We start from the raw sequence: 17234 nt of genomic DNA on the forward strand, positions 1-17234 counted from the left end.
TGTCTTCATGTTGTTGCTGGACATATCTTTTTTAAAATGTGTGTAGGTCACCTAAATCATCAGAAAAATTGCCCCCCCTGAGAATTTTTTCAGGAGCCGCCACTGTCTAGGGATGAATATGGGTAACGAGGAAATTATAAACAATTTCCCCCAATGTTGGCACTTTAATGCAATTCTACAAAATACAAAACAGGTTGTCGCATGGAAGCCTTTAGCCTAGCATATTTACTTCGCACTAAGTCGCCATATTAACACTGCCGGACTGCACACGCGACCCGAATGCAGTTAATAAACCCTACAGGAAACCCCTACAGTAGGCTATAGCCTATAAAATAACATGAGCCTCCCTGGGCTTCTTTTTGACCTGTCATTGTGAATCTTCAGACAGTCACACATTTGATAGGCCTATGCACAATTCACTAGGCATCTCTGTCACAGACACAATTCAGAGGCACGAGGGTCAATTCTATCATCTTCTGCTATTCTAGAGCCTAGGCTATTTTCCTATCCAGTCCCAATCCCACTGAAACCCCAAATCCTGACTCCTGTATCGCATGAAAATTTCTAATTTTATTCTGTAATCCATAGGTTGCATTATCAAAGCACGTCTCTCGCCTATGCATGTCAAAATACTGCTATAACGTTTCCCCCGCTTCTCTGCGCTGTCCGGTACTTGCTGCCCGGTACTTGCTGCCCATATGAGAGCTTAGGTAGAGAATGTGTGATCAACAAACGGTATGAGAGTAGATATTAATATTTTTTAAAGAGTTGATCCCCGTTAAGATAGCCTACATTGATATTTAAACTATTTCCACTCTTCATCTCCCCATTATTCATGAGCTGATCCACTATCTGTATCCCATAATCATCAACTCCATTTTGCCAAATATAGGAGATCTGTCATTGGTTGAAGGAGGTTATCTAGCAACTTTGGTCATTTGGCTTTTGACTGCCATTACACAGTTAGAATGATTCGACAACGCTATACTCGGAGTGCGCTCTGTGTCGAGATATCCTACTGCTGAAATGCGCTGGCGATCAAAGATAATGTCATTACTGAATAGGTTTAATTTACTCTGAAATCTGTACAGAGTGGCGCATGCAGCCAAGCGACGAGGTGGCACAGCGCCCTTCTTATTTCGGGAGAACCCTGGAATAGTGACCATATCTTGGTTTTAAACGCTTTAAATGCACTTCCGATTTTTGCGGTATTTCCCGGGACTATCAGGATAAATATGAATTATTCCCGGTATTTAAACTTGGTCGATTTTCGGGAAAATATGAATCCCTACTGTACTCTGACTCTTGTCCGTTTTATATGTGTGCATCTTAGATGTAGTGTGAGATGTAGCTTAATGTGTAAGTATCTATGCTGCTAACACACATTTGGAAAATGATTCCTTGTATTCTGAGACTACTAACGCACTCTTTAAGTGCTGTAACATACTGTGCTAATAGAGCAGTGATTTGAGGAGCACCTTGGAGGAAATGATATTGCAATTCCACGAACAATGCCACAGCCAGGAGTAATTAAACTTTAACAGCAGACAAGGAAATTAAGGAGCAGCCACACAAAGCGGAACAAAAATCCAACAACAAAAAATGCTAACCCTGTCATTATTTCTCTCTGAGGTATGTGGTACCCTATCTTTCTGCACTGCAGATTGTAAATGGGAAAATTGTAAACCTAGAAAAATGTGAGTTATGTACTGTGGTGAAGGTGTCTCTCTTCTATGGCACAGTACATCTTAAAACATGTTATTTCCCTGATGGGTGTATACATTTTATTTTTCAATGTGTTTTTATATCAATAGTAGGCTTGTATGCTTTTTTTTACCCTTTTCTTGTCAGGCTACAATACACATACCTCTACCAACTGCTCACACATCGGCTGTTTGAATGACTCAAACCTGACCCAACCCTGAGATAACAATATGAGCACTTGTGAGCCTCTCAGGTTTTGGCACTCAATGCCCTTTGCAAAGCACTTGATGGCACTTACTATAACTCACTCAGCTCCCTCCAATGCTTTCGGGCTAGTAGAGAGCACCATTTTATACACCAATGCAAAGGCTCACTCCTGCCCTGCGACAAGGTCAAACACATTGGTTAATTTATGTGACACAATAATGGTTTTAAAGGGAGTTACTTGATGTAACTGTAAGTAGAGTAAGTCTTGTATTATGTGTGTATTGCTGTAAACATGAAATAAAGCAGATATCTTGAGAGGAAGAAGAATTCTTGAAAGTGGTTATTTTCTTTCACTGAATTTCAAAGCTGATTTTAAAAGAGTGATAATTGAAATTATATAGGCTAATGTTTGCATATAACCTTTGTATGAGCCATCTAAGGTCTTAAAGCACACATTTCAACAACACTTCTACAGCACTACCCACTAACTCTATCTAAGCAATTATAGACGTACTTGAAGGGCAAACATCCAACAGAGATGGTATTTCACTGTTATTTTGATAGTCTGATTGCAAGTACTGCTCTCTACGGCTCAAGTGTTTAGAAGCGCACTCGAGTGGATTTAGTGGCGTGTGTCCTTGTCCATGGTTTCCCCCCCTTGCCTCTGATTTTGCTTGGTAACAAAATGTTTCAGGAGAGCAGGGATACTAAGAGAGATGTCATAATCAGCTTAGTGTGACACTCAGCCAATGTGAGAGCTAGAGGACAGCTTGACATGTCTCCTCCTCTAGTGACAGTTAATAATTCATGACAAATATCTCAGGATTAATAATGAATTGCAATGAGTGTAATGAATTTTTCATGTCAGCCATTAGGTGAACACAGAACTGTTATTGACATAGATATCCACAAGCCTTACTGTCTGATGACTAAATCACACAGCAGCAGTCTGCCAGCTTATGTTCAAATATGGAATATGGAATTAGTATTGGTTGGATGTCTGTGCTTGGAGATTCTACCAACACAGTATACAGAGACAACACTATTGGGATTTCATCATTTGCAATTACTGCGCATCAACCATGGCAGAGCATATAATATCTAGTTAAATAAATTATTCAAAATCAATTTGCAGTTTAGCTACAGAATAATTCTTTTTTTAATTATACTGTACAAAACCGTGTCCTTCCTGCCGAGCAAGAAAAATACAGAAATTCTATTCAAATTATCACATTTTAAAATGCACAAAGACAAGCTATGCTATTTTTTACTCTTAGCTGTACAGATTTGGTTTCCAGTGAGCACAGCTAGTGTGAATTCACACTGTTTGGTGCCACCCTGAGGATGATTGCTTGATACCATTATCACTCATGCGATATGAATAATAAGGCAGTATTGTACAGAGCAAAATGGTGGCTGAACCATTTGTTAGAGGTCACTGGATATGTCCACAGGTCATCATTAGCCTGAAACTCAAACTAAACATAGGAAATCATTATAAAGATGAAATGTTTTTGCCTTTTTGGGGGGCGGGTGTTGTGTGATTGAATAACTGAAAATTCTTGGTCTTCATTGTTTTGTGGAGCTTGGCAGTCTCAGACCAATATGCTTCAGGCTATTAGAAAATAATCAGTCCTGTGGAAGCATTCTCTGTCTCTACAGTGCCAAGGGCTCTCACCTAACCAGCACAGGGTAAAAAGAGACAGGAGCAAATGACAGCATACACACACACACACACACAGCACTTACTTTGTTAGCACAAGCACATCCATTGGTTCTTACAAATTCAACCATGCTGAACATCTGCATTGATTGGTTATAGAGGCAAAGACGTTAAGTGACAGCTGGCATTTTCAGTCAAATTAAAAATAACCAGAAAAGAGAGTGGGATAACAGTAATTAACACTCTCACTGCACAATACCAAAACATTCATAATACATGGAATTCTGCAGTGCCCCACCATAAACAGATGAATATATTGTGAAGGTGTTGCTATGACAATGACTACTCCGACTTGCCTGCACCAGAGCCTATCACAATAAAGGGCTCTGGCCTGCCCCCGGAGATTGGAGAGTTTTAGTCTAGGGAGAGAAAATGCTGCACATTAAAACTGTACATGAACACTGAAACAGAACCCATATCTTTATTACCCCATGTTACAGGGTACATACTGCTCTCAAGCACGCTTGAGAAACAAAATGGAGCAATGAAAATAAAATAACGGAATAAAAGTGATAAAATGCATAAAAAATAAGTGAACTTGCATGGCATTTTACAAAAAATCGTTAGTTCATGATTTTTGAACAATTCACTGTAAAGTGCTTACTGACGATTTGAGTTGAGGAAAGCTTGTCATGTCCCTTTGAATAATCATACACATTACAATTACACAGAGAGGTACAGCAATAGCCCCTCAATGGGCCAGCAATTACCAACCAGAAGACATGGGCCACATTTCATTTATTAGTCCTTTAATAAGATAACTGCTTCCTTAATTTCCTTGTTAATGGTAATAGTGAGAATCCTGCACTGGTTGCCAGGACAATGCCAATTACAAATGCTGGTGTTGTCACTGTACAGTTTCCTTCTCTCTCCTTGTAATTACATGCAATATCAAAACCTCAAGTCAAGGGCATCCCTCTAATCCTCTTATTGACTGGAATTCTTGAACAATAGGGATGGGAATGTGAGGAGGAGAGGAGCTCTAGTATTCCAGAGGAGTGTGGCCGGAAGGTTGAGGTTGGCGAATCCCTCTGGAACTTCCTCCAGTCTCCTCCCCCTCCTCTTCTCTCCTCACCTCCTTCCCCCCTGGTGTGGAGGGCTGGCCTGACAAAAGCAGGGATCTGTCCGGCTGATGCTTGCCTTCCTACAGGTCCTGAGAATCCACTGTTGTTCATTTCTCTCTCATTAGGAGGCTTAAAAAATAAAAATAAAAAAAGAACAACAAAAAAACCTGGGGGTAGAAAACTCTCCCCCTGAATCCACCTAACCGGATATCCACCCACCCACCCACCCACCCCAATCATAACCATAGAAAAAGGTAAAAACAAGGTCTACTGCAGAATGGCTTTACTCCTCACAGTCTGTAGGGAGCTGGAGCCCCTTGGAGCTGAGGTGCGGTTGGTGGTCTTCCGGCTGTTCTGTCGTTTCTGAATGATCTTGGTGGCCGAAGGTTTCCGAGTGTCAGGCTGGCGCCTCCCCTGGGGGCCCCTCCGTTTGCCCCTCTGCCCCACCCGGCCCTTTCCGGCCCCCGCTGGTCACTTGCGCGAGTGTAATGTGTCCTGAAACTTGGTGCTGGTGTACCGCACGTGGAAGCCCTTCTTGTTGATGGTGTCATCAGAGCGGAACTTGATTACAATGGAGTCACCGGCAGAGTAGATCTCCTCGGGAGGCTAGGGGATCGGAGGAGAAAACACAGATTTAGTTAACCGCTGTCGCCTTCTGGCACTCTGACTGCACTTCAATTAAAACTAAATGATATCTCCTAGATCCAGACTGAGGGGGCTGTAGGGTAAGGGAGGGGAGGGCTGTTGGAGTGAACAACTGCCAATTATTCTCCAATAAAAATACAGTCTCAGTTTCCAGATTAGTCCAACATGTCTAAAAAGGGCTTGATGGAGGAAGCGGCCCCTTTGGTACTGTGAGCATTATGTGCCCTCCAGCTCCTGCTAGCACTGATTTACAGTACCAGGCATCAGTAGAGTAGAGACACAGGCTTATTACTGATGTGTGTTAAATGAAATCAAGCTGTTCCCTGACCTATGGATTTAACGTTTCAACTCCCCAGTGGCCTCATTGTTTCAGCTCCCCCCCACCCACTGTAGCCTCAGCCTCATCGTCGGCTGATTAGCTCTCAGTTACAGCTCAATGCTGGAGACCATGATAGCCTTTCACAAGCCAGCCAGGGCCTGCTCTTATCAAGCTCAGCTGCTACTGAAGCAATATACTCCAACCCGGTGGAACACATCAACTTTAACAAAAAGCCGGAGAGCGGAGTGGAAATCTTCAAAACCCTGGGTCCATTCTTTAACGCTCAAACACAGACACGCAGTGTGAAAGGTTATTATTCAACTGCAGAGCTAATTTTACACAGTCTCTGAAAGTGTTGTTTTAACACAGCTGCAGTGGTTCAATAAAGCTAGACCTGAAAGAGAGAATACCGATATTATGAAAGTACATCGCTGGTGCTAGAAATAATGTTGGGCAGAAAAAGTCCTTCAATAGATGAGGTTATCAGGGAGTTTACCCCAGAGCCACAGTAGCGTCCAAGCCTTGGGGACTTGGTATCGACACCATCAAAGAGCTCCATGTAGTCGTAGCCACAGTCAGCCTCCTCCTCAATCTCAAAGGTCTGGAAGATGAGCTCCACCCCGTAGCCTTTCTCAGCCGCAATCACCCACTGGCAGTCAGACGCACCGGGGTAGTTATTGTCCCCAAACTGAGCATGGGAGTACAGGTCTTTGGTCTTGACCTCAGCCTTCAGACGACCTCCACACTCTGGAGATAATAATAAATAAATAAAAACATAGATATCATTCAGAAGGAACTAACCAATAACCATTGAGGAGAAGCCAGTGCAATAAGTCTAGCCATACAGTGGGCTAGAGTCTAAGTTGTGTTGGCAGTAATGTACCTGCTGTGTGGGAGGCCTCAAAGCCCTTCTTCTGTACAGAGTTATCAGAGAAGAAGCGGATAAACATCTTGTTGGCGCTGGACATGATGGGAGGAGGCTTCTTGGTGCCACAGAAGCGACCCAGACTGGGGGCTTTGCCGTCGCGCCCGTCGTAGATCTCGATGTGGTCGTAGGCGCACTCCAGATGGGCCTCCATGTCGATCTCATTGAAGTCCTGAGACAAAGCATGAGGGGAGAGAATGAGATGAAATAGGGAAAGAGGATCGCAGGTATACAGCCTGTTTTACAAGAGCTAGAGTATGAAATGCAATGGTTCCCTATTAGCGGAATAACCTTTAGAAACCCATTGGAACGAAGAGCATAGACAAAGACACATGCAATCACTTTTCATTGGCTAAGCCCAGTTAACTAAATGATATTCAAAAAGCTGAGATTTGTACAGCATGCCATGGATGAAGACAAACTGTATTATTGTGACAGAAGGGGGAGCCATTCATGGCTAGGTGATTGTTTCAATCACACTGTCAACACTCAGCAGAGGCTGTGGTGCTCAGTACAGTACAGTGTAAAGTCCTCAATGATTTCCACAGTTCATTCAAACCCCCCTTCCCGCAAACACATGCATACCTATACCCACACACATGCAATCTGTATGTTAGAGAGTTGGAGGGGGACACATACAATTTTGATGCGATGGCCTGCAGTGGTGGAGAGCGCCCAGGTGCATGCCTTCTTGCTGGGGTATTTATCTGGCCAATTGGGGCTTGTGATGGTGCCAGTCACACTGTTCACAATGTGATCACAGCCGGCTGCAAAAACACATCCACAAAGTCAACATCCCTCCCCTGTATCATCACTGCTCCACACAGGATAATGTTCAAACCCCACTCAGGGGCTGTTGTTCTTGGCACATGGGAGTGTGTACTCGTTCCCCCCCACTCATTGCAATAGGAAGTCATCCCCTTAAGCTCCAACCCACATAAAATAAATGTGCAGGTGGCCAATTGGTACCTTCTTTGCAGTCGTGTTTATTCTCATGCAGCACAAAGCCACTGCGGCACTGACAGCTGTAGCTCCCGAAGGTATTGACACACTCATGCTGGCAACCTCCGTTCTCCTTCGAGCACTCGTCTTTGTCTGTGGACATAGAGGGACACTACCTTGGTGAGCATATCTCCCACACAACCACCCTGCCATCAGCACTCAAGCACACTTGTGGGGTCAAATTGATGAACCTTCACTCATACACACAGAAACAGACCAGTGGAGGCTACTCAGAGGAGGAAGGGGATGACCATCCTCCTCAGTGAATTTCATAAAAACATTTTAAAAGTTATCATTTTTAGATAAAACTATACTAAATATAATCACGTCACCAAATAATTGATTAAAACACACTATTTTGCAAAGATGGTCTACAGTAGCCTCAACAGCACTCTGTAGGGTAGCACCATGGTGTAGCCGGAGGACAGCTAGCTTCCGTCCTCCTGAGTACATTGAATTCAATACAAAACCTAGGAGGCTCATGGTTCTCACCCCCTTCCATAGACTTACACAGTAATTATGACAACTTCCGGAGGACGTCCTCCAACCTATCAGAGCTCTTGCAGCATGAACTGACATGTTGTCCACCCAATCAGAGGATCAGATAATTAATCTAGTACTGAAAGCATAAGCTACAGCTAGCTAGCACCGCAGTGCATAAAATGTGGTGAGTAGTTGACTCAAAGAGAGTGAAAGAAAATAGTTGAACAGTTTTGAACAAATTAATTTATTCCTAAATGAAGGAGAAGCAAGAGAGAAATAGAGAGAGAGATTGTCATTTTGTTTCACTTTCAGTTTCACTTACTTAGCTAGCAAATGCAGCTAGCTAGTTTAACCTACTGAAACACCCTGCTCAAACAGAGGGATGCTATGTTAGCTAGCTGGCTATGACTATCCAACACAACACTGGAACTCTTCCAAGTCAAGGTAAGCTTTTGGTTTTACTAATATATTGAATGTCACTGTCTGTCCATGTGTCACTTTCTGTCACATCAAATTTGTCTCTCGACCTGTGTGCACCTACGTTGTAAACTTTTATTCATAGGCTAGGTTGTAGCAACCTCATGATGGGTATAGGGAAAATGTGAGTATCATGTACTAACCTAAACCTATCGCTGTTACATTTAACCTGGTGAATGGAATATGAATGACAGTCATCCAATATGCTGTAATAGAAATAAGGCCATGCTCATGAGAAAAAAAATCGTTCTCCCTCATGTGAAACGGCACTGACCACCACTGAAACAGACTCTTGAAGGTAAAGACACACACCAGTGTCAAAGGCTCACCTGAGAAGAACTGAGCTTTGAATCCCTTCTTGGAGACTGTGTTGTCTGACTTAAACTCAATGCGCATGTTGTTGTACTGAGAGGTGATGGCCTCAGGTTTCTCTGCTCCACAGAACTTCCCATGTAGCCTTGAGTCTGCTGAAAGCCCACTGCGGACCTCCACATAGTCATATTTACACACCTGGACAGAGGAACAGCAGGTCATTATAGCATGAAACATTAAGGGAATGTAATTACAATTTGTACACAAATACGATGCACAGGAATATATTACAAAGTACAATATAAGGACAACAGTCTGTGCTCTATGACAGACAGACAGGAGGACAGCTTCATGATGACACCACTAAGGCCCATGGGGATAGAACAAACCCAACCAAGCTCAGTCATAACAACCCCGGTGCTCACGTCATTGCCCTCCGTCTCAAAGACGTCAAAAAGCAGGGTGATTCGGTACTGTGTGGGCGCCACCAGCTGCCAGATACAGTTCTTGTTGGGGGGGTACTCTCTGGGCCAGCCTGGGCTGGTGATGGAGCCGTTCAGCTTGGTGATGAAACCTCCACAGGCAGCTACACAGACAGACAAACAGACAGACAGACAGACAGACAGAGGAGAGAAGACCAGGACAATGGTTAAGATGTGCTTAAACTTCATATGGTTATAATGATAAAATGGTGTATCACTGACAATTTGTGCAAAACATCTATCTGTAGTAGCAGAATGGAATAATTTTCATGCCCCATATCGTTCAATAAAGGTCAACACTCACAATTGGCTGACCTGCTGTTATCATAGCAACCTATCGCTGATGGTCTCAGACAGGCTTGACAGTTACGCAATATCATGTTCTGTCGTATTAATGCAAAGTGTGGTAGGGTTTTATCCCCAAAAAGATTAAAAACACAATGCATGTCATCCAAAAAGGTTAAGCTGGGTATTATTAAACCATTGAGGATAATGTTATAACAGACACCCTGCTTTATTTTCACCAAAAACGTAAACATGCAGAAATGTATGTAATCCAAAAGGGTTAAACTGGATAATTATTCAATGTGAGGAACATGTAATAGCAGGCCTCCTCCTCCAGAGGCAGACAGTGGTCAGGTTTGGTAAAAAAAAGAGCAATGAAAAGGTAAAACTATAAAACACTGCATCAGCACTTCTGTCTGGTTTTAATTTACAGGTGAATATCTAATTAGGATGCTTTTAACACTTGCTTTGGGCTCTGATTACCTGTGATGTTGGGTTGAATTTTGGTTGGGTGGGTGCATCAAATTACAACCCCATTGGGTGAAATCCAAATGACAATCCAATGACATAAATCTCTGGAGGTATTTTTTCTAGCTACTGTATGTGGGGCAACTGGACTTTGTGTATTTGGGTGCTAGTGATTAAAGAACAGCACTGAACTGCATTACAGTGTGACCTGCAGTAGAGGAGGCATGATTGAGCAGGCTCTGGGCAGCATTCTGCTGTACTCACCCTCACAGCTGCGCTTGTCGGCAGCCAGCTCGTAGCCCGGGTCACAGGCACACTTGTAGCTGCCTAGTGTGTTGACACAGCGTTGCTCACAGCGACCATTGTCGGGCTTGGAGCACTCGTCCATCTCTACAACCACAACAACATGTTACCTTTACATGGCCTCACAACTCAGCAGGCTACAAGTCACAAATGATGAATGCTGCAATTTAACTATCCTGAAATCATGACGGAATTATACTAAAATTACTCAACATGACATGCTGCTCAGAGAATCGTTACTATGAAAATCACACTGGTAATTTCTACAACGAGGGCATATGCCATCAGCAATGACTTTTTGGGTGTTCTTTTCTATAGTGCACAACCCTTGAGATCTGACCTTTGAAAAAGTTGGCTGCGAAGCCAGCCTTGTTGACAGAGCCATCAGACACAAACTTCATCCACAGCTGGTTGGAACTGGTCTTGATGTCATCTGGCTTGTCGTAGCCACAGAAGCGTCCCAGCAGTGGGCTGTTGTCTGAGTTCCCATCCCTCACCTCCAGGTAGTCATAGGCACAGCTGTCATGCCTCTCAATCTAAGGAAAAGAGGAGACAAAGGGACAAGGTTAGTAGAACTTCTAAGTAATTTTCATGCACAAAGGTTGCAGAGGATATGGATTTAACCATTCTCCTATTTGTTTAAAATGCAATTGTGTACTGCTATAGTGGTAAATATTAAATTAAAAGCTTATTCCAAATCAAACGAACACCCCAATCTCTCTGTCATGGTTTAAACCGGTGACAGTTGGTTCAAGTTCTTTCAATCACATTAATCTCTTTACTCTGCCTCGCTCTCTGTCTGTCTTGAGCTATCGCTAGCGAACTTGCAACATTGTTTCAACTGGGCCCTCACAGTTTCCCTTGCCGATGAGCTCGGGACAGACACAGCTGTATTTGCGTCCCGTATTTCAGCCCCTTTTCAGGTGTCCCGACTTTTCTTTTTACAAAAAATGTCAATTTGTCTGCAAGACGCATCAATTAATTCAGGCTACAAGAGTGGGCCTAATGACAATTGGGGTATTTTGCAACAGATTTCTCTTTCCCTTCATCAATCGGCTGGTGCACGGTGCACTGTTTGGATGCTGGAATAATTTTGGAGTGGACGAATGTGTGCAGGTGGCCTAAATTGTGAACTGATTTGTTTGACAATCAGATGAAAAACATCATGCCACATAATTATTTTTAAAAAATCAATCCCATTAAAAAAATTGAGACCCCCAATGTCATTGTATGATTCGCAGTCTGTGTAGCAGTATGTAAAAATGTGCTACTGGATGTGGAGGGTATGAAAAGAACAAAAAGAGGCCTGTATCTCTTACCTCAAAGGACTGGAAGGTCAGGCCGACATGGTATCCCTGAGACACACTGATCTTCCATATGCACACCTTGTTGGGCCGATAGTCATCTGGGTAGTTAGGAGACTGGATCTGTCCATTATCCTTCTTCACCTCTCCTCCACAGATGGCTGAATGGCAGAGAACATGCTGTGATGTCATCGTTCTCTATCATCATCATTACCACATTTCTCTCAAGGAGTATTGTGTTTTGTTTCATGGATTTCATAATGTTGATTATTAAAAATGGTTCCTATATTAAATACATCATGCTCTACAGTCTGGATACAATGTTGAGCTGAATATCAACTCGGACGAAAATCAGATTAATGCAGAATAACATGCTGGACACATTAGCATGGAGGCAGCCAGACTTGGGGATTTGACAGAATCACTGAGCTGCTTTTAGGCACGTTGTTCAGTCTGTGACCCAGGTGCCCAGTGAGTCAGCTGAGCTGTGTTGTTATGGGGCTGCTGGGGATTGGGCTCCAGCTCTGGCCTTACCTTCATACACAGCGGAGAAGCCCTTCCCCACCCAGTTACTGCTGCTGCGGAACTCGATCCACAACCGGCTGTCAGTGGAGATGATTGGTTCAGGCAGCTTATCCCCACAGAAACGACCTGGAACACACACACCAGACCACCTTATCACACTCCAGACATCAGAACTACTTTTTTTTCCAGATACACTTATTACATTCAGTTTATTTTCAGCATCACTGTAGTTTAGTGTAGTGCATGTATGGAACTATATCTTTCTTCTAATAATCCTGACCTTTCAGAGGAGCTTTCCTGGAGTATCCATCTCTGATCTCGACATGGTCATACCAGCACAGGTGACTCCTATACAGATCCATGGAGGTGAAGTTCAGAATGATCTTAAAAACCAAGAGAGCATGGTTACAGACCTGGTACAGGGCAGCAGGTAGCCTAGCGGTTAGTGTTAGGCCAGTAACCGAAAGGTTGCTGGTTCGAATACCTGAGCCGACAAGGTGAAAAAAGATCTTCCGATGTGCCCTTCAGCAAGACACTTAACCCTAATTTGCTCCAGGGGTGTGGTACTACAATGGCTGAACCTGTAAAACAACACTTTTCACTGCAACTATCCAGTGTATGTGACAATAAAACACATATACATATATATATATATATATATATATATATATATATATATATATATATATATATATATATATATACAGTGGGAAGAAAAAGTATTTGATACACTGCTGATTTTGCAGGTTTTCCTACTTACAAAGCATGTAGAGGTCTGTAATTTTGTAAAAAACAGGACGAGGTCTGTAAAAAACAGGACGACTGCACCGTATTGAGGGGAGGATGGATGGGGCCATGTATCGCGAGATCTTGGCCAACAACCTCCTTCCCTCAGTAAGAGCATTGAAGATGGGTCGTGGCTGGGTCTTCCAGCATGACAACAACCCGAAACACACATCCAGGGCAACTAAGGAGTGGCTCCGTAAGAATCATCTCAAGGTCCTGGAGTGGCCTAGCCAGTCTCCAGACCTGAACCCAATAGAAAATCTTTGGAGGGAGCTGAAAGTCCGTATTGCCCAGCGACAGCCCCGAAACCTGAAGGATCTGGAGAAGGTCTGTATGGAGGAGTGGGCCAAAATCCCTGCTGCAGTGTGTGCAAACCTGGTCAAGACCTACAGGAAACATATGATCTCTGTAATTGCAAACAAAGGTTTCTGTACCAAATATTAAATTCTGCTTTTCTGATGTACCAAATACTTATGTCATGCAATAAAATGCAAATTAATTACTTAAAAATCATACAATGTGATTTTCTGGATTTTTGTTTTAGATTCCGTCTCTCACAGTTGAAGTGTACCTATGATAAAAATTACAGACCTCTACATGCTTTGTAAGTAGGAAAACCTGCAAAATCAGCAGTGTATCAAGTACTTGTTCTCCCCACTGTGTATATATATATTGTTATATATTGTTTTTTTTTACAGTCCAAACAGTTTCAACATGAGAAGAACAAAAATCTAGTGCTGACTCAAAGGGATCATATAGATCATCATCTAAGATTACATTATCCTAAGGAAAACAGAGGTATCACTACTAAGCCATGATAAACAAAGCACTTCTCCTAAAACTGATCCAAGTTTCTATCTCAATCAGTTTTCCAAGGCCTCATCACGCCTCCCACCTTTTCCCCTGGCGTGACCGATATTCTCCAGATGCAGTGCATATAGGCTGAGTATCCGTTGGGGAAGCCAGGAGAGGAGAAGTTCCCACTGCTTTCCTGCAGACTGTCTCCACATCCTATCCACACAGAAAGAAAGAAAGAAAGAAAGAAAGAAAGAAAGAAAGAAAGAAAGAAAGAAAGAAAGAAAGAAAGAAAGAAAGAAAGAAAGAAAGAAAGAAAGAAAGAAAGAAAGAAAGAAAGAAAGAAAGAAAGAAAGAAAGAAAGAAAGAAAGAAAGAAAGAAAGAAAGAAAGAAAGAAAGAAAGAAAGAAAGAAAGAAAGAAAGAAAGAAAGAAAGAAGAAAGAAAGAAAGAAAGAAAGAAAGAAAGAAAGAAAGAAAGAAAGAAAGAAAGAAAGAAAGAAAGAAAGAAAGAAAGAAAGAAAGAAAGAAAGAAAGAAAGAAAGAAAGAAAGAAAGAAAGAAAGAAGAAAGAAAGAAAGAAAGAAAGAAAGAAAGAAAGAAAGAAAGAAAGAAAGAAAGAAAGAAAGAAAGAAAGAAAGAAAGAAAGAAAGAAAGAAAGAAAGAAAGAAAGAAAGAAAGAAAGAAAGAAAGAAAGAAAGAAAGAAAGAAAGAAAGAAAGAAAGAAAGAAAGAAAGAAAGAAAGAAAGAAAGAAAGAAAGAAAGGAGACACAGACAGACAGACAGACAGACATTAACATGAGACCCTAGCAATTAGTTTCTCTACTGATATGGGCTAAGACCTATGGACTCCAGCAGTAGCATAGAGAAACAGCAATTAAGCAGCCAAGTCCCACTAAAGGGATACTGCAGAAGACAGCAGCTTGATGCAACAATTAAAGTGCCTTCAGAAAGTATTCACACCCCTTGACTTTTTCCACATTTTGTTGTGTTACAGCCTGAATTTAAAATTGATTAAATTGAGATTTTGTGTCACTGGCCTACACACAATACCACATAATATCAAAGTGGAATTATGTTCTTAGAAATGTTTACAAATTAATAAAAAATGAAAAGCTGAAATGTCTTCAGTCAATAAGTATTCAACCCATCTGTTATGGCAAGCCAAAATAAGTTCAGGAGTAAAAATGTGCATAGCAAGTCACATAATAAGTTGCATGGACTCACTCTGTGTGCAATTTAACGACTACCTCATCTCTGTACACCACACATACAGATACAGTGGGGGAAAAAAGTATTTAGTCAGCCACCAATTGTGCAAGTTCTCCCACTTACAAAGATGAGAGAGGCCTGTAATTTTCATCATAGGTACACGTCAACTATGACAGACAAAATGAGATTTTTTTTTCCAGAAAATGACATTGTAGGATTTTTTATGAATTTATTTGCAAATTATGGTGGAAAATAAGTATTTGGTCAATAACAAAAGTTTCTCAATACTTTGTTATATACCCTTTGTTGACAATGACACAGGTCAAACGTTTTCTGTAAGTCTTCACAAGGTTTTCACACACTGTTGCTGGTATTTTGGCCCATTCCTCCATGCAGATCTCCTCTAGAGCAGTGATGTTTTGGGGCTGTCGCTGGGAAACACAGACTTTCAACTCCCTCCAAAGATTTTCTATGGGATGGAGATCTGGAGACTGGCTAGGCCACTCCAGGACCTTGAAATGCTTCTTACGAAGCCACTCCTTCATTGCCCGGGCAGTGTGTTTGGGATCATTGTCATGCTGAAAGACCCAGCCACGTTTCATCTTCAATGCCCTTGCTGATGGAAGGAGGTTTTCACTCAAAATCTCACGATACATGGCCCCATTCATTCTTTCCTTTACACGGATCAGTCGTCCTGGACCCTTTGCAGAAAAACAGCCCCAAAGCATGATGTTTCCACCCCCATGTTTCACAGTAGGTATGGTGTTCTTTGGATGCAACTCAGCATTCTTTGTCCTCCAAACACGACGAGTTGAGTTTTTTACCAAAAAGTTATATTTGACATTCTCCCAATCCTCTTCTGGATCATCCAAATGCACTCTAGCAAACTTCAGACGGGCCTGGACATGTACTGGCTTAAGCAGGGGGACACGTCTGGCACTGCAGGATTTGAGTCCCTGGCGGCGTAGTGTGTTACTGATGGTAGGCTTTGTTACTTTGGTCCCAGCTCTCTGCAGGTCATTCACTAGGTCCCCCTGTGTGGTTCTGGGATTTTTGCTCACCGTTCTTGTGATCATTTTGACCCCACGGGGTGAGATCTTGCGTGGAGCCCCAGATCGAGGGAGATTATCAGTGGTCTTGTATGTCTTCCATTTCATAATAATTGCTCCCACAGTTGATTTCTTCAAACCAAGCTGCTTACCTATTGCAGATTCAGTCTTCCCAGCCTGTTGCAGGTCTACAATTTTGTTTCTGGTGTCCTTTGCCAGCTCTTTGGTCTTGGCCATAGTGGAGTTTGGAGTGTGACTGTTTGAGGTTGTGGACAGGTGTCTTTTATACTGATAACAAGTTCAAACAGGTGCCATTAATACAGGTAATGAGTGGAGGACAGAGGAGCCTCTTAAAGAAGAAGTTACAGGTCTGTGAGAGCCAGAAATCTTGCTTGTTTGTAGGTGACCAAATACTTATTTTCCACCATAATTTGCAAATAAATTCATTAAAAATCCTACAATGTGATTTTCTGGATTTTTTTTCCTCAATTTGTCTGTCATAGTTGACGTGTACCTATGATGAAAATTACAGGCCTCTCTCATCTTTTTAAGTGGGAGAACTTGCACAATTGGTGGCTGACTAAATACTTTTTTCCCCCACTGTAATTGTAAGGTCCCTCAGTCGAGCAGTGAATTTCAAACACAGGTTCAACCACAAAGACCAGGAAGGTTTTCCAATGCCTGGCAAAGAAGAGCACCTATTGGTAGATGGGTAAAAATAAAAAAAGCAGACATTGAATATCCCTTTGAGCATGGTGAAGTTATTAATTACACTTTGGATGGTGTATCAATACACCCAGTCACTACAAAGATACAGCCGTCCTTCCGAACTCAATTGCCGGAGAGGAAGGAAACCGCTCAGGGATTTCACCATGAGGCCAATGGTGACTTTAAAACATTTACAAGAGTTGAATTGCTGTGATAGGAGAAAACTGAGGATGGATCAACAACATTGTAGTTACTCCATAATACTAACCTAAATAACAAAGTGAAAAGAAGGAAGCCTGTACAGAATAAAAATATCCCAAAACATGCATCCTGTTTACAATAAGGCACTAAAGTAAAACTGCAAAAAATGTGGCAAAGAAATGTACTTTATGTCCTGAATACAAAGCGTTATGTTTGGGGCAAATCCAACACAACACATAACTGAGTACCACGCTTTAT

At 42.1% G+C, this 17234-nt stretch overlaps 1 protein-coding gene across 1 annotated transcript in view; it reads right to left on the reverse strand.

The window, feature by feature from the left end:
- Positions 1–4934: 4934 nt before the first annotated feature.
- LOC121530881 (bone morphogenetic protein 1) overlaps positions 4935–17234 on the reverse strand; it is a 49666-nt gene continuing 37366 nt past the window's right edge. Inside the window, exons 8-20 of the mRNA XM_041836194.2 lie at positions 13910–14025; positions 12509–12611; positions 12238–12354; positions 11719–11864; positions 10740–10935; positions 10361–10486; positions 9287–9447; positions 8879–9059; positions 7557–7682; positions 7227–7354; positions 6546–6759; positions 6159–6409; positions 4935–5304 (exon numbers count right to left, since the gene is read on the reverse strand). Coding sequence (XP_041692128.1) covers positions 5170–5304; positions 6159–6409; positions 6546–6759; positions 7227–7354; positions 7557–7682; positions 8879–9059; positions 9287–9447; positions 10361–10486; positions 10740–10935; positions 11719–11864; positions 12238–12354; positions 12509–12611; positions 13910–14025 — 2000 coding nt within the window. The 3' untranslated portion in view covers positions 4935–5169. The remainder of the gene's footprint in view (positions 5305–6158; positions 6410–6545; positions 6760–7226; positions 7355–7556; positions 7683–8878; positions 9060–9286; positions 9448–10360; positions 10487–10739; positions 10936–11718; positions 11865–12237; positions 12355–12508; positions 12612–13909; positions 14026–17234) is intronic.

This window comes from Coregonus clupeaformis, chromosome 18 (genome assembly GCF_020615455.1).
Source record: "Coregonus clupeaformis isolate EN_2021a chromosome 18, ASM2061545v1, whole genome shotgun sequence".
NCBI classification, from domain to species: domain Eukaryota; kingdom Metazoa; phylum Chordata; class Actinopteri; order Salmoniformes; family Salmonidae; genus Coregonus; species Coregonus clupeaformis.